General features: G+C 47.8%; 1 protein-coding gene across 5 annotated transcripts in view; it reads left to right on the top strand.

Annotated features, from left to right (window-relative positions):
- Positions 1-26,489, top strand: part of NOS1 (nitric oxide synthase 1) — a 140,519-nt gene that overhangs the window by 78,012 nt on the left and 36,018 nt on the right. For 4 of the 5 annotated variants that reach the window (XM_073312326.1, XM_073312328.1, XM_073312325.1 and 1 more), the window contains exons 2-4: positions 1,356-2,587; positions 16,277-16,406; positions 25,875-26,012. In XM_073312326.1, the coding sequence (XP_073168427.1) occupies positions 1,869-2,587; positions 16,277-16,406; positions 25,875-26,012 (987 nt within the window). In that variant the 5' untranslated portion in view covers positions 1,356-1,868. Of the gene's footprint in view, positions 1-1,355; positions 2,588-16,276; positions 16,407-23,000; positions 23,180-25,874; positions 26,013-26,489 lie in introns of those variants that run through there. The other variant, XM_073312329.1, reaches the window with a different exon arrangement.

The following is a 26,489-nucleotide window of genomic DNA, read 5'->3' as shown; positions in this document are numbered from 1 at the left end:
GTCTGTGGGATGCAACCCTAAACAGCTTAAGTTAGTTAACATCATAAAGTTTTTTGTTTAACATTTTTCTCGTTTTTAGTAACCCAAATTGAATACACTTAACTTTGTGTGTTTACAATGCAATAGCGACCAAGCTTTTTATAAAACAAGCTCTCCTTTTGCAATTGTTGTACAGACATTCATTTTTCACTTGCGGTGCATTATTGATATTTTATGTACTACATAGAATGTTCAACTGCTTAAATTAATGCTTAGCTTTTTTTATTGCTTTCCCCTGCTGAGCTTTTTGTTGTAGCAAAAGAGTTAATATTATAATTTTTACCCAAGCCTTTTAGAGTTAATTTGCTCGTGATACCAATGTCACTTTTGTTAACTGTTTGGAGGCACAAACGTTAACCACTACTTTCCTCTAACGTAACTTAAAACAGAATAAAAATGAAATTGAAGTGAATTTTAAAGACAGCTTTATGGAAATATTTTGAGGGTATTAAACTCTGATTACACTTGGTTGTGTTTGGGTGACACAGGCAGAAACCTGTTGAAATGGTTTGGTTAGCTTTATGCGTAAATTTTTGTTTTTAAAACATTTTTGCTATGACGTTGTGATCACAATATATTTAATAAGCTGCAAACAAGTTTATAAAAACCCAAATAAGAAATTGACGTTTTGTTAATATTACTTTTACCTTAATGCTGAGGTTTCCCTTACATTTTTTTTGTTTTGTTTTTGATTAGGTTGCTCCTGGGGCCAGGTCTACACTACACTCTCAGATTGGTATAACTACAGGATAAATCCACACCCCTGAGCGCCGCAGTTATACCAGCCTAACCCCCAGTGTAGACAGCACAGGGCTTCTCCCGCCGACATAGCCACTGCCTTTCACAGAGGTGGATTAACTACACCAAAGGGAGAAGCTGCAGCATTTTACACATAGACCTGCCCTCAGTTGTGTCTGCCAGACTGACTTTGGCTTGTGAAGATACTTTGAAGAACAGCAGCCAGAGCCTTTGCTGGTGTAAATCACTGTAGCTCCGTAGAGTTCAGTGGAATTATGCTGATTTACACCAATCAAAGATTTGGCCCCCAATTTTCCTAACCAGGACTTTATTCCACACCTGCTCTAGTTAAGCCGAAAGAACTAGACAGGGGGAGAGTTTGCAGAGGGACAGAGGAAATGTAGCTTGGGATGATTTCAGGGTACAGCCAGGCCTTGAAACACACCTCTGGAGAGGAGAGCTCTGTTGAATGTTTTGTATCAGGGTGTCTAAGGCCTTCAGATCTCTCTATGGGGCCCATACTTAGCTCTGTCCATGATCATGTCTTTCTCTCTCTCTCTCTAAATCCCCCTTTACAGATAGAGACGCTCAAGATCCATTCAGAGCCTAAAAACTAGACTGTGGAGATGTCTGTGAAGTGAGCCAGTTCCCAAGCACAAGATCAAGGGATGATCCGAGGCTGTCATGTTTCCTCTCGAATGTTTTGTCCCTGTGCCCCTCTTCAGCAGAGAGATGCCTAGTTCTCTGCCTGCTCCCGCCAGCCCAGCCCCCTGTTGGTGACACACTCTTGCTGTCCCAGTGAAGGTTACCCGGGCTGCTGGCATCATTCCCGTACAAAAGAGAGAGCGGAGGGAGGAATGAATGAATGAAATTATGCTGTTGAAGACACAGCTGGAACTGATGTGCAACGACTGATGCTCTGCAGATTTTGCAACGAGGCAAGTCATTCCAGAGCCAACAAGTTCCTCCTTGCAAGCAGAGCTAAGCTGTCCCCCCTTCTCAGCTGCTAATCTCTCTGCTCAGCTGCGGGCTAGTCTGTGCTCAGTGGGTCTCGAGGTCTTGGGCTGCAGGCTAGAAGACCAAGGGCTACCATGGAAGAGAATGTGTTCAGTGTGCAGCAGATACAGCCCAATGTCATTTCGGTGAGACTCTTCAAGCGCAAGGTTGGCGGTCTCGGTTTCCTGGTGAAGGAACGAGTCAACAAGCCCCCGGTAATCATCTCCGACCTGATTCGGGGAGGGGCAGCTGAGCAAAGTGGCCTCATCCAGGCTGGGGACATTATCTTGGCAGTCAATGGCCGGCCCCTGGTGGAGATGAGCTATGAGAGTGCCCTGGAGATCCTGAGGAGCATCGCTTCAGAAACCTATGTGGTTCTGATCCTGAGAGGTCCTGAGGGCTTCACCACTCACCTGGAGACCACTTTTGCCGGTGATGGGATGCCAAAGACTGTTAGAGTAACCAGACCTTTGTGCCCAACTGCCAAAGCGGTCGACTTGTCCAATCCAAGAGATCTGCAGCAGGGTGCAGACCATACCATGGGCTCGGCTAGTTCAGCATGGGCCAGGGAGAACAGGAAGGAAGCGGAGTCCCTTGTGCACGTCAATGGTGTGGTTACCAGCACTAAAGGCGAGGACGGGAAGGGAAGGGACAATGCCGGTGCCAATCCTTGCCTGAACGGTGGGGTCGAAAACAACGAACTGCTAAAAGAAATAGAGCCAGTCCTGAAACTCCTGAAGAGCGGCAGTAAGGAACTCAATGGAGACGCGCCAACCAAGGTGGAGACAAGAGATATAGAAGTCCAGGTGGACTGGTAGGTACCTATGTACATTTTTTACCTTTGGTATAGATTATGGTGACACAAGTCAAATGGGTTTGGTGGGGTCAGGTTAGAGCCTTCTCCAGGTCACAGACCTATTGACCACTAAGGCATGATGCTCAGGAGAGAGGAGGCAGGAAAGAGAGAGACCGCTAGAAAGGGAAAAGAGAGAACAAATGGGAGCAGAGTGTGGGAGAGAGGAAAATGGAGGTAAGGGGAGGACAGATGAGTGGGGGAGAAAACCAGAAGTGGGCAGGAAGCATGGGAAAATGGAAAGGGGAGAAAAAGGAGATTGGAAGAGGACAAAGGGATGGGAAAATAAAATTCCACGGACACCAGAGCTAGCAGTGTGGTATACGAGATTGGGCATTGAACAGATATTCGGCACACCTGGCTTCTATTCCTGGTTCTGCCACTGACGTGTTGCATGACCTTAAGCAGAGTTCAGTGCCTCGGTTTCTCCATCTGTAAAAAGCAGCCAATGATATTGGCCCTTCTAGTACAGTGCTTTGAGTTTTCTTCATAGAAGATGCCATATAAGAGCTAAATCTTTTATTATGACAACCCAAACCTTCCAGAAGGGAAGCTCAGCTTGCTGTAAATGAAGCTTCTAATGGCCACTGTATTTCAAAATGCTCTGTGCCTGTTCTGGCACCCAGACCCAGCTGTCAGAAGTCCAGTCCTGCTCCTACAGAAAGCAGTGGGAGTTCATCCACAGATTTCAGTGAGAACAGGTTTGGATCCTAGATGTGGAGCTCTGCTTCTCTAGTTTCACACAAGCAGGAGAAATGCTATAAGCCGAGAATCTTTAAAGGGCCCCTGAGGGCTTGAAAAACTACATTTCACTAGAATGTAATTGAGGAGCTGCGTAATTCCCCCCCTGTGTTTTTAATTGTTGTTAATTGTTCTGGTGTTTGTGTGCTCACAGTAGCAGGCTCCTTCCCAATTAGCTCTCTCCTCCTGGCCATTTATTAGCAATGATGCATTGCCCTTTTCTAGCCCCTTTCCACAAGAATCTCAAAGCATTTTACAAACATTTCGGGTACATCTGCATAGCAAAAACAACCCCAAAGCAGTGAGTCTCAGAGCCCGGGTCAACTGACTCTGGCTTGAGGGGCTTGCGCTCTGGGGCTAAAAATAGCTGTGTAGACATTTGGTCTCAGGCTGGAGCCTGGGCTCTGAAATCTTGTAAGACGAGCCCAAGCTCCAGCCTGAGACCAAATGTCTACACTGCTATTTGTAGCCTGGTAGCGTGAGCCTGAGTCAGTTGACCTGGGCTCTGAAACTCATTGCCACAGAGTGGTTTTTGCCGTGTGGACATACTCTGAGTCTGCCAGGCCCCTTGTGAGGTGGTGATTGTTAATTTACAGCTGGGGAAACTGAGGCACAGAGCAGTGAAGGCCAATGTTTTCAGAAGCGGGTCACTGATTTTGGCAATCCCAGTGTTTGGGTCCATGGCTTGAAATGCCAGCAGGCCTGATTTTCAGAGGTCTTGAGCATCCTAAATTCCAGCTGTAGTTCGTGGGGTCTGCAAGGACTCCACTCCTCTGAAAACGAAGTTGTGGGTGTCTCAGGTTGCGCACTCAGAAACAGAAAGATGCAAAACCAGCGGTCGCTTTTGGAAACCTGTTGACCTAAGGGAGTCACTGGCATCACAGAGAAAGTCAGTGGCAGAATCAGGAGCAGTGGATCCCAGGAATCTTGACCCCTATACGCCTACTTGACCTGCTAGACATCAGTCTCTCTCTATGTCCCTCCTTTGTTCGCGACTGTGACATTGCAACAACTTCTGTGGAATGGTCTGTGACGCCACAAAGACTCACGGTGATATTGCTGAAGAGGAAGGGAAGGCTGATTGTAGAGGAGACCGCACCTGAGGATAAACCCAATGAATGGTTTGCCATGCTAGGATGGCAATAAGCCAGGGTGAATCCAGGGAGTTGGCTGGTGAATTAGTCTAAGTTTGAAAGCTTGCAAGGGTTGGGAGCAGGGTAGGGGAGGGGGAAGAGACAAAAGACACTGAAAGCCATGCAGCTGAAAGGAGCCTTGTCCTTGTAAAAGGATCGAAAGGAAGTGGAAAATTTTCTGTAAAAATTGTTTAAGGAAAACGGTGGCTTTGAAACTTTTGAGACCAGTATCAGCTGTCTGTGGTAAACGTCAACTTTTTGACAAAACACGAACCTGAAACCAAAAAAAATATTTCTACCTGGAAATGGCACTCCCTGGTGCCTCCTGGGAGTTACAGTTTGGCTGTCTCATGCCTCTGTTCTCCTCTCTGGCTGGGCTCACTAGCTGGAGTACCTAACTTTCTGCAAAAAAAAAAAAAAGTCCAACCAGCTCCAATAAACTCCATGATAAAATGCCCATGTTTTCTTTTAAATGCTGAATCAGTAGGTTTCATGCAGAATCATGGTGAGGGAAGGTGAACGGCTTCAATTCTCCAGCTTCTGAAGAGAGGCTAAAGAGCAGAGAGAGCTGTCTCCCACTTTATTCCCGAGGGTGCTGAGCCCCACCTACAACTAAGTAGTAAGAACCCTCAACTCTCATTGAAGTCAGTGGGAGCTGAGGGTGCTTCAATCCTAGCTCCTCAGTGGAATCTGTCCTAAGCAGCTATCCCAAGAACCAGCAAGAATTAGTGGCCCTGAAGAAGTTAGTGTTTAACTACACCTCAAGGAGCACACTAGCATCCTTGGGTCGCTTTAAAGTGGGTCTCTGGAGAAAAACTCTGGCACAGGCTTCACTCGGAGGCTAGTATAAGGCTGAGAGGGAGCATGAAGTCCTGTAAAAACGAAAAGGGCACTGCATTGGGGGTGAAATCCTGGGGCGCGGTCATGCTAGAGGTTTTAGACCGACATAGAAGAGCAGAAACTCTGCAGGGAAACTGGCAGAGAGCAGCTCTGTGGGTCAAAGAGTGGTTTCACCTTCGAGAGAGATGTGGGACAGTCACCCCAGTCCCTACCCACCACTACATTGGGCTGAAGATGGTCAACTCATGTCCTGTGCTATCTGCTCAGTCTAAAACAGAGCTGGTGCACTGGGGAGGCCTGATCATATGGAGAAAGGGACAAGCACAGAAAACCCAGGGAGACTGGACAGATTCTGTAGTGGCAGACCCCATTGAAATGCCTATAAAATGAGTAACCCTTAGAAGAATTAGACAGTGGTTAAGTGCAGCTGTGACCTCTTCAGATCTCCAGTTGGTCCTAGTCAGAGTGGGAATGGGAGATCTCCAGGTGAATCCCAATTATTGCAGGTGCTGATGTTTGCTCTTTCGTCCGAGGTCAGTACTGAACATATGCCTCCATGTGGCGTTAAGGGGGCACTGTGATGTTAAAGAGGCCATCTTTTGGACAAGAGCTAAAGCTGAGGTGCCGACCACTCACGGTCACTAACGGTCCGGTGGCATGCAGTCTCAGAATGAAGGTGTTAGTCTCAGCTAGAGTCTAGTGTTACTAATTGTGTTCTGCCTACCTAATTCCCTCCCGCCTTTGTAACTGGGTGCCATGTTGTTCTCTTCCTGAACCATTGTGTAACATTGCACATGTTTCAGAGTAGCAGCCATGTTAGTCTGTATCTGCAAAACGAGAAGGAATGCCACAAGTACTCCTTTTCTTATTGCACATGTTGTTAAGCGACAGTTGCTCCGTAGTCCAGAGATGGTGGCATTTCAGGATGAAGCCAGTTCCCTTTTGCGGAGCTTTGGAGATTCTTTAGCAGGAAAGGAATGGCGCAAATGTGGAGTTCATTAATCATGGGTCAAGTAATGAGGGTCTTACTCAAGACGGTCTCCCTCTGAAATCAGTGAATGTTTTTCCTGAGTAAAAAGTGAGTAAGGACCTCAGGGTTTTGACACCAACAGACCCTGATCGTCAGCGAGCGGGATTGAACCTGGGACCCCTGAAGCCTCTATTGCATGAGCTAAAAGCCACATGGCCTTTAGCTAGGGCTGTAGAGCAGACTCACTGAGCTCTCTCTAAGTCAGGGGTGGCCAACCTGGGGCTCCGGAGCCCCATGCGGCTCTTCAGAGGTTAATCTGCGGCTCCTTGTCTAGGCACCGACTCCGGGGCTGGAGCTACAGGCGCCAACTTTCCAATGTGCCGGGGGGTGCTCACTGCTCAACCCCTGGCTCTGCCCCCACTCCACCTCTTCCCCTGTGCCTGCTATGCCCTTGCTCCTCCCCCTCCCCCTCCCAGCCTCCTGCAAGCCACGAAACAGCTGATCAGGAGGTGCGGGTAGGAATGGGGAGGCGCTGATTGGCGGGGCTGCCGGTGGGCAGGAGGCGCAGGGAGCTGATGGGGAGGCTGCTGACGAATTACTGTGGCTCTTTGGCAATGTACATTGGTAAATTCTGGCTCCTTCTCAGGCTCAGATTGGCCCCCCGGGTTCTAAGTGGTCTTGGTGCCACTAGATGGGACAGAACACCACACCCAGGAGGTGTGTGGGTTACGTAAGCGATACAAGAAGTCACTAAGACTGCACCTGGCAGAAGGTGACTAAATTGCGTCCTAAGCTTCCTTAGTCTGTATTCACCTGGGAAGATGCCTCAGTTATTAGATGCCATCCAGTCACCCGTAGTTAGATAGAAAGATGGTAGTTTTAGGCAGTAAAGGCCTAAAGAAGAGTAACACCATAGTAAGAGGTAGACTGGTGTGGAGGACGGAAGTTGTTTTACAAAGGATTGAGAAATCTGGCTTCATTCTGTACCTGAATGACATGCAACATTTTAAAAATTCTTCATGAAGGAAAATTCTGGGGGGAAAAAGTTCATTTGGGGGCAGTCAAAACATTCAGATTCTGACTTTTTCATTTTGTACTATGATATACATAATATTCTAAACACATTTTTTTTTTAAAAAATTACAAACAAAAAATGGAAACACTTCTTTCTGGAAGTGTTGAAACGGGATGTTTTGAGGTTGTCAGAATGGCTTTTCCTCTAAAACTAAATGCCAGTCTAAATTACCCACGTTCGTAAAGTGTTTTGATTTTGAGGGAACCGCACAATCTGACCGAGCAGTGTTCTGTTGACGTTTCACCGACCAGCCCTAAAAAGGCAGACTGCTTAGGACTAGTCTTACAAGATGCTGTAGTGTTTTTTCCCTGAACGGTTACATTTGTTTTTGTGCCTTGAATTCCATCTATTCAAATGTCCAACCTGCTTAATAGTTGAGAAACCCACTGGAGCAGGGCTATCCAAAATCCTGTGCGTGGGTCCACATGGCCTGATACATTCTACAGTGTGGGTTGTCCTCTTTAGGGCAGATGTTCTGCCAGCAGGCAGCATTGCAGCCAGGCTGCTGTGCCCAAGAAGGGAGCATTGCATGCGGGGGTCTATCCAGCTGCAGCTCTGTGTCAAAGACGGGAATGACTTCAGTGTGCTGTCTGATGTGTTTAAGGTACTCTGTGCAGTCTCCTGCAAGCTGGGAGATCATGTGCTCTATTGATATGGGTGAGTCATCAGGACACCTGGGTTCTATTCCAGACTCTGCTGTTGATTCACCAAGTGGCTTTGGACAAATCATTTGACCTCTTGGTGCCTCCATTTCCCCATTAATTAGATCCTGTTTGAAGAGTCCTTTCAAATGATAAAACTCTCTATAAAATACTTCATAGCAGCATCATTAAATTGCCAGGGAGGGAAAAATTGGAGCGCACTGATGTAGTGTCATGTGGCTGAGCGAGGGGCTTGATTTACTTCCCAGGAACCTATGGCTGCTCTTACTGAGGTCCATGGCAAAGCTCTTTACTTAATTGAGTCCAGGCTTTAGCCCTGGGGCTGATACAGCTCATGATGATTCACTGACCAAAAATAAGGGACACTTGAGAATATGCAAGGTCTCGGTTCCCCGGGAAACAACACAGGAATACGTCCCCTGAGCATACAGAACTCTTAGGATCCTAAGAGGAGTGAAGAGGGTAACCAAAGGTGGAAACTTTGGGTATGTTGAACCATTGTCTTTAAAGAGAAGAGCAGCCAGCTGCTCCTGTTCGTGGCAGCCAGCATTTGTTCTGCTCGCGGTCTGATGACTGGGCTGCGGAGAGGAGAATGTACAGCCGGTAAGTCACCAGGCACCAGTAATTATATGGAACATACCCATCACAGGAATGTAAATAGAATGTAGTGTAGCAACCCTAGCCCAAGTTTAAGGCAGGTGGAGATGCTGACAGGAAGCCACAAGATCACCGCACCCTGCAACTTATGTTCCAGCAGGACTGAGCATATATTTATTGGATGTCCCCACAGGGAAAAAGACCTTGACTGATACCCGAGGAGAATTCCTTGACTGATGCGGTGTTGCAGTGATATGACTGTTTCTCTCTTTTGTTTTGTTCTGCCCCTTTGAGTCTCCAAGGACTCTTCTCTCTAGAGAGGGGACTCTCTCTCGCTCTCTCTTAGCTCTTTCATGGAGATCTTTCTTTTGTCCTTTTTGTGTGCTGACTTAATTAATCTATAATAAGACATTTCATGCTGACCAGATCTTCTGGTTGCTCTTTGTGCATTGGAAACCCAGCTGGGGAGAACATTCTATGATGCGGTTTCTGAACCTGGCCAAACCCCAACCAATGACAAACGGCGTTTTGTGTCAGTAAAGGCTTTAGGGTTTGGCCCGATGTCTGTTCTCCTCTAACACCAACTAGTGAAGGGCATGTTCAGAATCTATTCAGTACCTTTAACAAACTCTTATTGAATACAAAGATACGGCTCACAAACTTCTAAACGCAGCCACCGCAGTTACTTATTTGTGAATCCAAAATCTTAGCAAAATTCCTCAGCCCCACAGGCGGTTGCATTTCATTGCTCTGGGCAGCATGGGATCGCCTCTTTCTGCTGGTGTGTAAAATGCTTTGAGATCCTTTGGCCTGATTGTGTAGAAAAGCAGGTCAACATTGGTCTGACCCCAGGTAATGGAGAGGAAAGACTGGGGAGTCAGTTCTTCAGCACTGCAGACCGTAAGCCGCTACCTGGCACGGCTGGTTGTGACTGGAGCTGAGGGTGGCAACTCCTTCTCAGCTGGAAATATTCCCCACAGCCGGAAACGCCACCTGAGAATGTGGAAGACCCAGAGAGAGAGTGAAAGAGAGTCAGTTACCAACTTCCCTGTGGCCCATATTATTGATGGTGGTGGGTGATTCGGCCAGAGGAAAGCTGAAAGCAATGCCCCAGGGCAAAGTGAGGTGGGAAAAGAAACCTATTTCTCTTGCATAGCCGAGAAGAACACACACTCTCTCTCCTCCTCATGCACAGAGAGCTCACAGAGGGTTTTGGCTGCATTCTGCCTGTTCCCAACAGCATCCTACCCTTCTGCTTTCTGCACTAGGTGTTACTTACGGCATCGGTGCAAAACTTTAGACTTCCAAGCTCTTATTGGCTCATCCAAATGAGCTGCTAGGAATCAGAGCAGTCAGTTCTCTCTCTTGTCATTGCAAGGGAAGTTCGAGAACTCCTACTGCCAAGCAAACTCAGTAGACCGAATAGGTGAATGGACTGGGACTCAGAAGATCTGGTACCAGAGAAGTCAATGGCAAAACTCCCCTTGACTTCAGTGGGGCAGCTTTCCAGCCCTGGGTAGTATCTACTGCTCTGCAACTGACCTGCTGTGTGCCCTTAGGCAAGTTCCTTGACTTTCCTGTGCCTCTGTTTCCCCTTCCACACCCCTGAGCAATGTAGTTCTACCCAATTAAGTATGTAGCGTAGACCTGGCCTAGGTGTCCTTACAGTACCTAGTTCAGTGGGGTCCCAGTTCCGGTTGGGACCTCATTGGTGCAACCCAGGGCTGCCCGGCAAGGGATGGAGGACAAAAGGAGCAGTTTGCCCCAGGTCTCCCATTTGAAAGGGCCCCCAAGTTGAATTTGAGGGAAGGGCAGCCTGGCCAAACCTGAGTTGCGCTGCGATCCCATGCACCAGGTTGCAATGCCCAGCCCTGCAAGGACAGGAGTTGCCACTGTGGAGTGAATACAGGGCGCACTTACTTCCCGGTGCCCCGCTTTCCTCAGGCCTCCCCTCTAATTGGTTTTGCACCCTTGGTTTCTTGATTTCAGTGGGGAGTATTCTTTTTGAAATCCTTCATTACCAAGGTAGTAATGAAAGATTAGCCGCCCAGGCTACCAGCCAATCAGGCACTCGCTCAGGCTCTCACACTGCCCTCCCAGCAAACACACACTCGGATACTTACTCAGCAAACACGCACTCGGATACTCACCAAACCCAGGCAAACTCCTGCTGTATGCTGCTCTGCTGTCCCCTGCTGCTCAGCTGGTTCGCCGCCGCAAGGGACTTGGTGGGATAACTCACATGACTGGAGTACTGTCATGGATGGTTATAAACTGTTCAGGAAGGACAGGCAGGGCAGAAAAGGTGGGGGAGTAGCACTGTATGTAAGGGAGCAGTATGACTGCTCAGAGCTCCGGTACAAAACTGCAGAAAAACCTGAGTGTCTCTGGATTAAGTTTAGAAGTGTGAGCAACAGGAGTGATGTCGTGGTGGGAGTCTGCTATGGACCACCGGACCAGGGGGATGATGTGGATGAGGCTTTCTTCCGGCAGCTCGTGGAAGCTACTAGATCGCATGCCCTGGTTCTCAGGGGTGACTTTAATTTTCCTGATATCTGCTGGGAGAGCAATACAGCAGTGCATAGACAATCCAGGAAGTTTTTGGAAAGCATAGGGGACAATTTCCTGGTGCAAGTGCTAGAGGAGCCAACTAGGGGGGGAGCTTTTCTTGACCTGCTGCTCACAAACCGGGAAGAATTAGTAGGGGAAGCAAAAGTGGATGGGAATCTGGGAGGCAGTGACCATGAGTTGGTTGAGTTCAGGATCCTGACACAGGGAAGAAAGGTAAGCAGCAGGATACAGACCCTGGACTTCAGGAAAGCAGACTTCGACTCCCTCAGGGAACGGATGGGTAGGATCCCCTGGGGGACTAACATGAAGGGGAAAGGAGTCCAGGAGAGCTGGCTGTATTTCAAGGAATCCCTGTTGAGGTTACAGGGACAAACCATCCCGATGTGTCGAAAGAATAGTAAATATGGCAGGTGACCAGCTTGGTTTAACGGTGAGATCCTAGCGGATCTTAAGCCTAAAAAAGAAGCTTACAAGAAGTGGAAGGTTGGACATATGACCAGGGAAGACTATAAAAATATTGCTCGGGCATGTAGGAATGAAATTAGGAGGGCCAAATAGCACCTGGAGCTGCAGCTAGCGAGAGATGTTAAGAGTAACAAGAAGGGTTTCTTCAGGTATGTTGGCAACAAGAAGAAAGCCAAGGAAAGTGTGGGCCCCTTAATGAATGAGGGAGGCAACCTAGTGACAGAGGATGTGGAAAAAGCTAATGTACTCAATGCTTTTTTTGCCTCTGTCTTCACGAACAAGGTCAGCTCCCAGACTACTGCGCTGGGCATCACAACAGGGGGAATGGATGGCCAGCCCTCTGTGGAGAAAGAGGTGGTTAGGGACTATTTAGAAAAGCTGGACGTGCACAAGTCCACGGGGCCGGACGAGTTGCATCTGAGAGTGCTAAAGGAACTGGCGGCTGTGATCGCAGAGCCATTGGCCATTATCTTTGAAATCTCGTGGCGAACGGGGGAAGTCCCGGATGACTGGAAAAAGGCTAATGTAGTGCCAATCTTTAAAAAAGGGAAGAAGGAGGATCCTGGGAACTACAGGCCAGTCAGCCTCACTTCAGTCCCCGGAAAAATCATGGAGCAGGTCCTCAAAGAATCAATCCTGAAGCACTTACATGAGAGGAAAGTGATCAGGAACAGTCAGCATGGATTCACCAAGGGAAGGTCATGCCTGACTAATCTAATCGCCTTCTATGATGAGATTACTGGTTCTGTGGATGAAGGGAAAGCAGTGGATGTATTGTATCTTGACTTTAGCAAAGCTTTTGACACGGTCTCGCACAGTATTCTTGTCAGCAAGTTAAAGAAGTATGGGCTGGATGAATGCACTATAAAGTGGGTAGAAAGTTGGCTAGATTGTCAGGCTCAACGGGTAGTGATCAATGGCTCCATGTCTAGTTGGCAGCCGGTGTCAAGTGGAGTGCCCCAGGGGTCGGTCCTGGGGCCGGTTTTGTTCAATATCTTCATAAATGATCTGGAGGATGGTGTGGATTGCACTCTCAGCAAATTTGCGGATGATACTAAACTGGGAGGAGTGGTAGATACGCTGGAGGGCAGGGATAGGATACAGAGGGACCTAGACAAATTGGAGGATTGGGCCAAAAGAAATCTGATGAGGTTCAATAAGGATAAGTGCAGGGTCCTGCACTTAGGACGGAAGAACCCAATGCACAGCTACAGACTAGGGACTGAATGGCTAGGCAGCAGTTCTGCGGAAAAGGACCTAGGGGTGACAGTGGACGAGAAGCTGGATATGAGTCAGCAGTGCGCCCTTGTTGCCAAAAAGGCCAATGGCATTTTGGGATGTATAAGTAGGGGCATAGCGAGCAGATCGAGGGACGTGATCGTCCCCCTCTATTCGACATTGGTGAGGCCTCATCTGGAGTACTGTGTCCAGTTTTGGGCCCCACACTACAAGAAGGATGTGGATAAATTGGAAAGAGTCCAGCGAAGGGCAACAAAAATGATTAGGGGTCTGGAATACATGACTTATGAGGAGATGCTGAGGGAACTAGGATTGTTTAGTCTGCGGAAGAGAAGAATGAGGGGGGATTTGATAGCTGCTTTCAACTACGTAAGAGGTGGTTCCAGAGAGGATGGTTCTAGACTATTCTCAGTGGTGGAAGAGGACAGGACAAGGAGTAATGGTCTCAAGTTGCAGTGGGGGAGGTTTAGGTTGGATATTAGGAAAAACTTTTTCACTAGGAGGGTGGTGAAACACTGGAATGCGTTGCCTAAGGAGGTGGTGGAATCTCCTTCCTTAGAAGTTTTTAAGGTCAGGCTTGACAAAGCCCTGGCTGGGATGATTTAATTGGGGATGGGTCCTGCTTTTGATCAGGGGGTTGGACTAAATGACCTCCTGAGGTCCCTTCCAACCCTGATATTCTATGATTCTATGGTAGTAATTTTGGAAGGGGGGGAGCCCTCGGTTTCAGATTTTGCCCTAGGTCCCCCAAAAACCTCTGTGTGGTCTTGGTGCGACATGCATACAAATAAATAATAATAATAGCCTTGGAGGCATCAGTAAGACTAATAGGGCTTGATTGTGCTAACAAACAGAGAATAAAAGGAAGTATGGTCCAATGGTTAGGGGCACTAGCCTGGGACTCAAAAGATCCTCTGGGTTCAATTCCTGGCTCAGCTTGACTTCCTGTGTGACCTTGGGTGAGTCACTTAGCCTCTCTGTGCCTCAGTTTCCCATCTTTACAATGGGATAACAGCCTTGCCCTGCCTCATGGGGGTATTGTGAAGGTAAATACACTAGTGCCCAGAAGGGTGTTTGGATAGTAGAGTAATGGGGGGGCCATATAACTACCAAAGCTCAGTCCCTACTCTGAAGAGTTGTTGTATTCTCTTCCTGCGATACCAGCTCTTCTGTACAGCCCCAGAGGGGTTTGTGGCATGGCCCAATAGGTGTAAACTGCCTCAGGAGCGGGGCCCCAGCCTGGCTGGCAGGCATGGCAACAGCCCAATGCAGAATGTTCGCAGTGCGTTTGGTGCATGCGATATTCTGCATGTAGCACGTACGCATCCTTTTACGCTGGTCTTTGACTTTGAATAGACCAGATTAATGGCGGGTGAGGTTATTTTATCTGATCAAAACCCTTTCACATGTGCGTAAAAGCCAAGTTAGCAAAAGAACAATTCCGTCCTTGAAGAGATGACAGATGGGAATTTCAATTAAAAATCCAACCCCATGTTGGGCTTGAATTCTGTTGGAAATATAAAGTGGAGGCTTTTACCCAAAGGCTACCCAGTGTTTAGAAAATAGCCCCGGGATGTGGTGTAACATCTTGGCTGCTGGAGGGCTCAACTTCATTCCATAAATGAACTAGGAACTTCTGGAGCAGTTGGAAGACAAAGAATTAAACTGAAAGCTGCTTTACTTCCTGTATACCAAAAACCACATGCATGGGGAAAACCTCCTGAAAGTTAATTTGCTCGGGGTGTTTCCCTTCTTTTTAAGCTGCAAGTGGCTTCGTGATCAGGGCACCTATTCACATTACATTTTGAGTGCCTCATTCCTGATGAGGGGCCGGATCCCAAGCCCACTAAAGTCAATGGGAAGACTCTCGCTGACTGCAGTAGGCTTTGGATGAGGCCCCAGATTTGCAACAGGAATAGTTTTTCAGTGCTCGATGTTGTCAGGGGAATACAGATCAGTCCTATGGAGAAAGAAAGGAATTGCCAGAGCGGATTAGAACAATAGTCCAGTCGTTTATAAAACTGTAACAGTGGGCAACTAAATAATAGCATTCTTACGGAAGAAATGTCTTCCCAACCCTGGGCTGTAAACAGCTGGGTTCTGTCCTAAATCATGAGAGCTGATGTCATTTGTACATTTTTATCCTAGCTGGTTTGACTGGATTATATTCTTATAACTCGTATAACTATCTAATTCTTCATTATCTTTGTTTTAGTATTCCTATTGCAGTAACGCTTAGACACCTTATTGGAGCCTACTAAATAATTATCCTCAATGATATCTTGTGGTGGCAAGTTCCACAAGTCAATTCTGCATTGTGGTTTTTTTTTGTTTTTTTTTTTTTAAACAAAACCAGTATTTCTTTGTGTCAGTCTTAAATTAAGTCTGATCCAGCACGGGTAACAATTGCAATGTTCTTTTTCTTGCAGTACTTGTCTCTTAGCACATTAATCCTCCAGTCCTGGAAACACGAGTAATTTTACACATGTGAGCAGTCTCACTTCAGTGGAATTCACTGTGTAAAGTTACTTACATGCACAAGTATTTGCAAGATCAGGCTCTGAAAGCATCAAACTCACCTCCCTGAGAGCCATGTCAGTTTGTTGCTTCCCACTTATGTTCCACTTAAGCGACAAGTTCCCCCCACCCCAACAAAGCTATTTTAGAATAACCGCCATCAGCCCGATATTCTATCCCCTTTCCTTCCAATCCTGTTTATAAACTAGGGCCCCTAATTTGTTTTGATGCATTTGTGTATTAAGAGCACTTCGATTATGCTCTTTGTTCTTATTCCATTGGACAGCATGGGGCAGAGAGCATTGTATATATAACTTAAAATGAGGTCTGGCTAAAGGTTCTCCACTCTTTATTGGTTCTCACGGTGGCTGGGGTTGGGAGTGGTAGCACTTGGCGTAGCGAATGATAGGGTTAGGAATATGCCTTCCCGGGAGTGCAAAGATGTAAACTGGATGATTATCACTTCACTACCTTGGCCTAGTGAGGACTTCAGCTTCCTGCCAATTTTAGGAACTGGCAAAACTCCCATTGTTTGTTGTCACGCTAACACAGGGTGATCCTTTGCCAGTGTGGGGAGTTTTCAATTCCTCCCCTCAACCCCGCCCCTTCAAACTCTTGCAAGTTTTCAATCCTGCGGGAAGCTGCCCAGAGCCAGCCCTGTAGCTAAGCAATTGGCAAAGGGTAGCAATGGTTGCCTGCTGGGTGCACCCCGGCTCCGGTTCGTTCCCCATGCGGTAGGCAGGGAAGTTTTGCTCTAAGGCTGAGCAGTCTGAGGGCTCTGACGGGGAACAAGCTGCACGTGGCTTTGGGAACTAAATGACTAATATTCCCCACCCTCAGTTTCAGGGAAGTGGACAAGTCCCAGAAACCTGCGCCAGCCGGTGCGGAAAATGACCGAGTTTTCAATGACTTGTGGGGGAAGAGTGACACGCCCATCGTCCTGAACAACCCCTACTTGGAAAAGGAGCAGGTAGGTGCCTATGTCTTGTGGGGTGATTGGCGGGGATGGGAGCCGGTGTAGAAGCATAAGTCTGGCTGCAATCCGCTTGTAATGGTTGCTCCATGTGGGAAGGGAGCACATGCAGGGACTGATCCTGCTCCCTCAAAAGCCATTGATTTCCATGGGAGACGAGGAGCTCAGCAGGGTGGGGTGTGGGGTGTGCCCTGAGAGCAGTGGGCTTTTATACCTCAGCTGACAGCAGCCAATGCAAGTCTCCTTTCTCGTAAAGCCACAGTCAGACGTGGTCTGGCTCCTGGGTATAAGGTAGCATAGGAGGAGGTCACTGAAGCCTGAATCGCTCCTTTGGGTCGGGTCCCCATAGGAGCAGCATTTTCCGTGCTCCAAGGTGCAATGCTCAAGCCCTTCTCTGAGCAAGTGACCGCACAGGCCCAATCTCGACGGTGTGGCCCGGTTACTCCAGAGCAACCCCATTTGCTGCAATGGGATCGCACTTGTGCAGCTGCGAGCTAAGTCTGGCCCGTTCAGTCCAGAAGCCATGTAGCTGATGGGATCCCATTGCTGACGGTAGGGCTGCAGCTTACACTGGGTAGGAGTCGCTGCCGAAGGTTCTCCTCGGTGTGTAGAGCATAAGTGGCAGAAGAGCTGTGTCCAGTCCAGTCCTCAGCAGAGCTGAGGATTCCCCATTGTTCCAATCCGTGTCCAGAGCGGGACAAGAAAAGAGCCAAAAGGGATGGCACGTTCTTAACAACAGGCATCTTGCCAGCAAAGCCCTTAGTGGTGTGAAGCATGTTTCTCATTGCATTCATATAATTTGATGTAGCACTTCAGATAGTATTTCATAGAATTTCAGGGTTGGAAGGGACCTCAGGAGGTCATCTAGTCCAACCCCCTGCTCAAAGCAGGACCAATCGCCAATTTTTGCCCCAGATCCCTAAACGGCCCCCTCAAGGATTGAACTCACAACCCTCAGTTTAGCAGGCCAATGCTCAAAACGTGCTTTTCATCTCCTAGCACTTTGCAACCATTCGTTGCTTCTCACACCACCTTGCCATTTAGGGATCCAGGGCAAAAACTGTGGATTGGTCCTGCTTTGAGCAGGGGGTTGGACTAGATGACCTCCTGAGGGTCCCTTCCAACCCTGATATTCTATGAATTCTGTGGTGTGGAATTTGGCTTCTGGACTTATTGGGCCATATGCAGTTCTCAGGTGGGACCAGTGTCAGAGGCAGGGCTAGAACTTGGCAGTTCCTGGCACCCAGCCCTGTGCTCAGACCATCCCATTCCCGAGGTTCCCCCAGCTGTAATTCACGGTCGGCCATGCGTCAAAGAACACTTTCCAAAGGGAAAAACAGATGAACATTCAAATGAAGAAGTCCAGCAAAACCAGTATTGCCCCTGCTCAGCTCAGTCACTTCCTGAAACCAAGGGCCTGACCTCCTCCCCCACTTCCCGTCCAGGAAACATCGGCAGGGCAGGCACTTTTTGATGGCGTGCACATAAGGCTATCTTTCTTTCGTACCTATATTGATTGGCTCCTGCCCTCTGGGCTGGCGTTAGACCACTCTCGCCAGCCCAAGTCTTATTAATCTTTTATATCCATTATTTATATTCCAGTAGTGCCAGTCCAGATCAGGGCCCTGCTGTGCTGATCAGGATCAGGGCCAAACTGTGCTAGGTGCTGTACTAACAAGCAGGGTGACATGGTCCCTGCTCCAAAACATTCACAGTACAGGAGAAGATGTAAAATAGCTGCGATCGGCACGGTCCTTCCACCGAGCCATTATCCAGCCCTGGGAGGGGGCACGACTTGCTCCTGTCACGTGGGGATTCTGCAGCAGAGTTAGGGACGTAACTCAGAGGTCTGGACTCCTAGTCCTGTGCCCGAACTACTGGATAAGTCTTTCTAAAATAGCCTCGTTCTGTGCTGCTCTGTCCGTACAACACAGGGTCTCCATTGCTTGGGGCACTCCCTGCTCATTGATAACCTGACCCTAAAAGGTGCTGAGCATCTTCCACCAGTGACAAGTGCCCTTAACTCCCACTGAAGTGACTAAGATGCAGGGGTGCTTGGTACCTTTGTGGAGAGCTTAACTCTCCACTGAGCCCTCGGGCACACTTCGTGAAGTGATGCAGTGCAGGCAGGCATTGTGGGGGACAATGATTTAGAAGTGTGGTATTTTCTTGTGCCTCCAGGAAATAAGGGGCCCCAGGAGACCTTTCTAAACATCTCAACCTGTTCCTGGAGTTTAAACCTATCCAGGATGGGTGACACCTGCCAAAATCACATGATCATGGGTTGGTTTTTAGCTCCGCCACATCTGCTATGATCTTTCTAAGGGCAAGATCCCCTGTCGAGTCCCAAAATAAAGATTTTTAAAAATAGACTGTAAGGGCTTTTAAATATTTATTAATACAAGAAACACCCCAGCACACAATCTAGGGGGGCGTGCACACAGGAAATACTGCTCTTCCCTGAGGTTCAGTGGCTGGTTTAGAGTGAGGAAAGCCAGACAGTTCAGAGTAAAGTCTGAAAATCTGTCCTTATCTCACGCAAATGCAGCCCCGTATTGCAGATGATCTGGTTCTCATAACAGTGTAGCTGATCTTGCCATATGTGCTGTAATATTTAGGCACAAGGAGGTGAGTCCAAGAACCACAACACACCTCACTCGGTCGCCGGAGTGACCTCCCTGTTTAAACCTCACTCTTTCCGTTTAGTTGTCAGTAGGTGCTGTGACTCCTCTCCCAGCCAAGCTCAAGTTACTGCTTTGCTCCTTTCCCCTGTGCCTGTAAGCGCCGTCTCTCTGTTTCTTTGCTGAGCTCCTTGCATGGGTCTGTGACTATCAGCACTTTGAAAAAAGAAAAGGAGGACTTGTGGCACCTTAGAGACTAACCAATTTATTTGAGCATGAGCTTTTGTGAGCTAGCTCACTTCATCGGACGCATACCGTAGCTCACGAAAGCTCATGCTCAAATAAATTGGTTAGTCTCTAAGGTGCCACAAGTCCTCCTTTTCTTTTTGCGAATACAGACTAACACGGCTGTTCCTCTGAAACTTATCAGCACTTTGTAACCTTCTGTGTTCAGAGCTTAATTTCTCTCCATGTTAGTGCTGCTACAATCCCCAGCCTTAAGCTGCTATTAAACTCATTTTTTTTTCCACTCGATGTGCAGGCTCCCCTTTTATCCGTCTTATCCCTGTCATTATACATCCTCCTCCACTCGCAGTTTTGGTCTCTCCATACGCTCACCACTTCCACATCTCCTCTCCCTCCCTTCCCTGCCCCCCCGCCCCGCAACAGCCACCCTGAGAACTTCTGCTGTGCCATGCAAGGCTGGTCTGTGTGGGTTCAGGGCCGGGAGGGGTTGCATCTGAAGGTGGACCTTACAGCCTGTGACAGGAGCTGACTCAGCACCCTGCCACTCAACTCCCCACCAATGTAGGTTAATTGGGACCTAAAAGAGGATACATTAACATGTGGAGGGCTAATTAGAGGGGGAAGCAACTCCAGCCCCTGTGAGCAGATAAATGGAGAGGAAGGAAGCCCTGGAAAGGGGGGTGGAGAACCTGAAGGAGAGCAAAGCTGGCTGCGGCTAGTCCTGCCCCCTCTCTCCCCACAGGTAAGAGGGGGAGCTGACTGGGACCTGTGTATCTGTACTACAGTCTGCTAGAAGGCTACAATAAACACGGTGGTGGTGACGGTGACCTGGAGTGAGAGTGGTCTGTGTCTAAGGTGACAGAGACTCACGGAGGATCACCCCATGACACAGCCGCATGCCTGCTTGTTATGCACGTCCCTGGTGCTGACCCTGACTGCAGTCTGCACTCAGTCTTCCTCACAGCCATGTCTGGGATCTGTTTCCTCCCAGATACTGAAGCTTCTCTGGGGCTTACCAAGGGTCAGGCGTTCGTTTAGATGATCAGTGTTATGTGGTGCCGAGCCAAGTGCTTGGACTGAGTGGTCTCTTGGGGCCCAGTGCTGCGAACATGGCCGAGCATAGCGCTTGCTGCCATGGGCAATTCCATTGATTTATAGAATATCAGGGTTGGGAGGGACCTCAGGAGGTCATCTAGTCCAACCCCCTGCTCAAAGCAGGACCAATCCCCAATTTTTGCCCCATAGCCCTAAATGGCCCCCTCAAGGATTGAACTCACAACCCTGGGTTTAGCAGGCCAAAGCTCAAACCACTGAGCTATCCTTCCCCCGGAAGAACTCAGTGGGAAGGGCTGTGAATCAGCACCACGCTCGATAGCGCTGGCAACACTGGGCCCTCGTTCGGCCAACGCAAGTGATAGGAAGTTTGCACCAATCTTTTTTCAAAGCTCGATTTGATTGAGTAGCTCACCAGGTGAGTGAACGCTCATCAAAATACCTGTATGGCACAATGTCGAAGCTGATTGGGAGCAACTCTCACTTCTGACCTTTGTGCAAACTCATGCAATTCCTTCCCTGTGCCATTCCCAGATCAAAGGTGTCAGAGCCCAGTCCAAGACCCACTGAAGTCAATGGAAAGATGCCCCCTGACTTCATTGGGCTGGGTCCTCAGTGCACTGTCTTTAGTCAATACTAGCTCTTGTGAGGAACCCTACAATAACAAGAGGTGGGGGGCGGGTCTATCTGTTTGTATGATAGAGAGAAGAATGTTGGGTTCAAGCTTCCAAGGGCTATAGGGCCCTAGAACAGTGTAAAACAAATCATTATTCATAAAAAGAGTCTCTGAAAGAATTAACTGATTTTTAAGCTGGTTGTACATAGAGGCAATCTTCAGCTGCAGCCAGCCGCTTGGTGAGACAAAATATTGGGCCTGATTCACCTCCCATCATGCCCCGTCATTTATGTCCTTGCTAGGTTAGTGCAAAGTGGGTATGAGGTGCCCCCAAGTCTCAATTCTCCACTCACTGATGCTAATGGTGGCAGGTACCTAGGGTCTGTGCAGGACAGAAAGGACCCAACTTGCACATCTCTGATTCCAGAACTACGGGGGGAAGTTCAGCCCCTGACCCAGCTCTCCGAGCTCCCTGAAGTTGTACCACAGTGGTCCCTAAAACCCTGCTTGCCAAGGAGTAAGACCAGTCCAGCCAGACCCCCTCCCTTCTTAGGCCTGGCTCTGCCCTAGAACCACCGCTCCTTGGCCCACTCTGAAATGCCCTTTGCACTAGGGCCATCTGTAGAGGGGAAAGGCAGCCCCTGCAGTAGAGGCCCCCTTGTGTCAGGGGTATTCCCTGGCCGTGGGGTACCTATACCTGCAGTCCGGCCCCTTTGTGCCAACAGATAAACTCCCCTGTTTTTTCCACACACCCGAGGAATCCAAACACTCGGGGGCTGGATTGCATTCGCACATACATATGTAATAACCACAGAAGGATCACTAATCTGCACACTTAGTACTTATGATAACATGCTCTGTTGTAAAAAGTCCTTTGCATAATGCATGTGCGCCCCTGACTGCTACATTAATCTCGCCATTTGTCCCACACCTGAGTGGCTAATATCAGTGCTACCTAATTAAAACATAAAAGGTGATAATATCACCCCCCTGACAGAACCCCGGGTAATGTTTGGTTTCAAGCATGCAAACCAATGAGGCTGAGTGGAGAGGCAAAAAGCACTTCGCATTTTTCTGCTGGTCATCAGTTTCTTTCCCGTCGCACCGCACACAATTGCCAATCCAAGCGATAGAGCCTCTCTTGGGTGCTTTCTCCCAAGCCGTTAGAGGACACATCCTTCCCTGTTTAGCGTGGCATAATGAATCACTGCCGCTGTCTTTTCACATATGCTTCCCCACTGCATCTAACACACTCACACACTCCTTCAAGTACTTCACTAACCTCACAGAATGCCCCAAGGGAAAACATCAAGCAGAACAGAGTATCTAAGGTGGGCTCAAGCTTGAACAGCTGGATCCAAATTTCAAATAACCCAAAGTTCACTCGTGCTTGGCAGCAGGTTTTTAGTTGGGGCCACTGCTAAAGATCGGAACATTTGTACGATTGCCTTTATAATGCTCTGGGAACATGTGGGTACTTTAGCTCCATGGATCTGGTTAAAGATCTGCTTTCTGCAGTCAGGAAACATGAATGTCACAGTAATGCATAAGGTGTTTGCTCGTTCGCTGCAATGTGTTATGTCTGGTGGGGGTGGGGAGAAACCTTAATTTTGGGAGGTTTCAAGTGTCAATTTTAATTAAAGTGTTATGAATCCCATGGATTTCATGGGAAATTCATCCCCAGAGAAATAAAGGGCCAAATTCGCATCTCAGTGCATTTCAGTGGTGCAGTTCCGGTTAATTCAGCTGGCATGCAGTAGTGTTGCTGGCCCACAAATGGTTGAGCTTTGTTGAAGGAGGCAGGTGTGTAGGAAAGAAGATTACAGCGTGGCCATCCCCAAGCATTCAAAAATTATGACTCAGGCCCCCAAAAGCCATGAGCTTGGCTTAAAAATCCAAAATTTTGAAAATGATAAATGTTGGGGCTCTTCTGATTTGCCTACAGGTTTTGTGCCATTAGGGTTCCCATTTTCAAATTGTATTCTGCAACCATGAGGGCTAGAGGCTCACTTTAAAACAATGAAAGCAGAGAGCATCATTTAATCACGTGACTCCAGGAGCTGAGGCGACCACATGCTGCCCAACAGAGCATGAGCAGGGAAAGCGAGAGACTCCAGAGTCCATGAGAACTAAGGAATATGATCCGGTAGTATCAGATGGTGTTACCTTTCTCCTCCGACACGTGCACATGGAGGAAGGTACCAGATGCTGCGACTGATCCTGTTGTCATTGTAGTGAGTAGCAAAATCCCCATTTTCCGGCATCAAAGACACTTTTAAAAACTTAACTTGTCGAAGGTTTTTGTGAAATCGCCGCCGCCTAGATCGAGCTAGTACAGTATGGTCATGTGGCTGCTGCTATCTAGCCTGCCTCAGGAACCCAGGTCATACATGGCTACTCCTGCACTTGCCACAATGTGGTTTCAGAGCATTCCTAAACAAGACGCATGGGCAGAAGCTTTGGCTTTGCTGTTCTCCATTAAACACTTCCGCCTTTCTGTAAAGCAGATACATTTTCACATGGAGCAAAGTGATCTAGCAGGACATTCAGGGCAAATGCTGTTCTCGGTTGCTGGAGCTGTTCCACTGAGAAGAGGGAGGTTGGCTTTGGATTTTCATCAGTGCGACAGAAAGCAGAATTCTGCATAGTGCAACGAAATGCAAAGCAGGCTGAGGCCCAAGGAGACAGTTGGAGCTCTCATTCTAATTCCTGCTGCAGCTCTAAGAGCGGATGCTGCTCGAATGTCTGATGACTTGCCTTCCCTGGTGGGTTTTAGTACATAAGCCTTTTCTTGTGGTGGTCAAGTGATGGCTGGGGGTCCTTCACCAGTTATCTTCACAGCTATCTGGCCTGTGAAATGTGTCAAGTGAGTGACCCCCTCTGAAGAGTGAAGGCAGTTTCCTTGTCTGCATTTCAATGTGGAAGGGAGGAAAAGTTAGATCTCAGAGCCGCAGATGAATCTTAAGTGACTAGATCCTTTAAAGGGCTTTCTAATAACATCGGATTAAAATATTTAATCGACGTGTTGTTCATATGGGTTCCATCATTTTCCTTCCAGTGTGTGCTCACCGGCAAAGCTAGTCATGTTGAAAAACGGGCTTTCTTCATCACAGCTGATCTTTCCCCCATTCAGTGAGGTCATAATGCCAAATTTGTGCCATCGCAACCATTTCATGATGTGTATAGATGTCACGAGCATAGGACTCCAGCATCTCTACAGGATCATGGAGAAGGAGCATGAATATCCTGCATTTTTCCATATTCTTTTTATTATCAATGCAAAGAGTTTTGTTTTTTTAAATCTTGGTATAAATTAGCCCTGGTCCACACTACAGCATTAGGTTGACGTGATGCAGCTTACGTCAACCTAACTCTGTAAGCCTCTACACTAAAATGTCATTGCCATCAATGTAACTTGCCCGCTGGGCCGACTTAATAACTCTACATCCACAAGAGGCATAGCGCTTAGGTTGATCTAGTGAGGTCGATGCAGTGTCAGACACTGTGTTGCTTACATTGACCGCTGCTGGCTTTCAGAAGCCATCCCACAATGCCCCACACTGACAATTAAATCGATACATGTGCTCCCGATGACGATGTACACCAGTGATACAAGGAGCATAATATGGACATGAAAAAAGCAATTTAATTACTGCAGTGGCTGTATGTTGACTTGCATAACTTGAGTCAACATAATTTTATAGTGTAGACATAACCTCAGAGATGGACCTGAACCACAAAGTTCAGATTCAATGTCTGGATCCAGATCCAAATTTCCCCAAAGTTTCGGCAGTTCAGATCTATTTTACAGAGAATGCCTTGAGATGCCAAGCTTTGCTCTGGCTCCAAACTTTCCCCAAACTTGAGTGGATTTGGATAGGATGCCCCAGTTTGGGACCAGATCTTTTCTCCGTGGAACATCCAACCAGGCCTTAGTAATACCGCGTGATAACACTGCGCTCTGCTGAAAGATCTAATTCCAAGATGGCATATCTCCCCTTCCAGGAGCAATCTGGTGTGGAGCTTTTCACATCTTCATGGAGTTTGTCTGCCAAAGCAGATTTCCTCTGAAGTTCACTAGAACTCATTTTTCCCTGGTGTCACTACAGGATCTCTGCAAGCCAAGTGTGTTCATTGCTGTGTCTTGCACAATGAGGTTCCCTCTGAGATCCTGGTTTGGCACACACCTACATAGGATATCAAGGAGACTTAGGAAGTGGGGGTGAGAGGGGCGTGGTCCAAGTACACATAATTCAGAAGTCCTTTCACTTCCTCCCGATGCTTCTCCTTAGCCTTACATTTCTCCAGCATAAAGGGACACTGGGGAGGCCTGCTTTCTGTTCATTCCCGTAGAGTTATTGTCAGATATTAAGACAACCTTCCTTAGAGAAGCCAAACCCACCAGCACTGGCTTTGGTGCATTTAAAACTATGGCAGATAATCCACTAGTGAAGGTAATGTAGGGAGAAAATCTGACATTGACAGGGAATGGACTAAATGATCTATTAATTAATTTCAGTGACTCTTTCCTCTTTCAAGGTTAGGCTTCTTCTGAACAGAGTTAACTTTGCAGCTATCCAGAGTAAATTTTTTGCCATCCTTTCACCTTGGTATCTATAGGTGCAGGGGCTTGTTTGAAGGCTCTGGGAGGGTTTTGGAAGGAAAGGTGCTCATGGGGGAGGGTTGCGTAGATGGAAGTGGAGGTGTCTGAACTTGAAACTGCAAAGCAGACTTTGAAAATAATTTTATTGTGTACAATATTCACTAGGGTGTAGGTCAAGACCACACAAGTCTCACTTATGTTATCCAGGCCTCCATAGGTGAAGAAGTCCATTAATCCAAGATCCATCTGCTGTTGCATCCTACACTTCTCCTGTAACTAATCAGTGAACAATAGTCTGACACATCATCATTTTTTCTCTCCTCCAGCCACCACCATCTGGCAGACAGTCCCCAACAAAGAACTTGGTGAATGGAAGCCCTTCTAAGTGCCCACGATTTGCCAAAGTCAAGAACTGGGAGACTGGCTCAGTGCTTCATGACACTTTACAACTCAAGACAGCCATGGTGAGTGGGACTGACTGTTTTGGCCAATGTTTTCTGAGTGTAGTTGACCAAATCAATGTCTCTAAACCCGATTTAACTGGAAGAATTAGAGTTGCTTTGAATAAGTGAGCCCATCTTGTGGGCTGCCATGGGGCCTTCAATGAGCTGCTCTGTCGTGGGCTAGGCTAGAATTAATCAAAAAGAGGCAACTCAGCTCTTCTGAACCTTCAAATGCTGGTGGAACATGAGGGTGGGGATGATTAGAAATGCCACCTGCATTATCCCTCTTTCAGTCCCGGTGTTCTCTTTTCTTGGCAATAGCAGTAAATGAAATGGCTTGTGGGGTAGACTTCTAGGCCGATCGGTTGTAGATTCCGCAGGGAAATGTTGCAGAGGTGCTTACCCCTACAGTAGGGGGAGGTATGGTGTAAGGGAAGGGCTACTATAGAGTGTGGAGATGGGAAAGTAAGGTATGGAGGTGGGTGTCTGTTACCTCCC

Source organism: Lepidochelys kempii, chromosome 15 (genome assembly GCF_965140265.1).
Source record: "Lepidochelys kempii isolate rLepKem1 chromosome 15, rLepKem1.hap2, whole genome shotgun sequence".
Lineage (NCBI taxonomy): Eukaryota > Metazoa > Chordata > Testudines > Cheloniidae > Lepidochelys > Lepidochelys kempii.
Note: the sequence above shows the minus strand (reverse complement) of the source record. Positions and strands in the feature narration are given on the sequence as shown.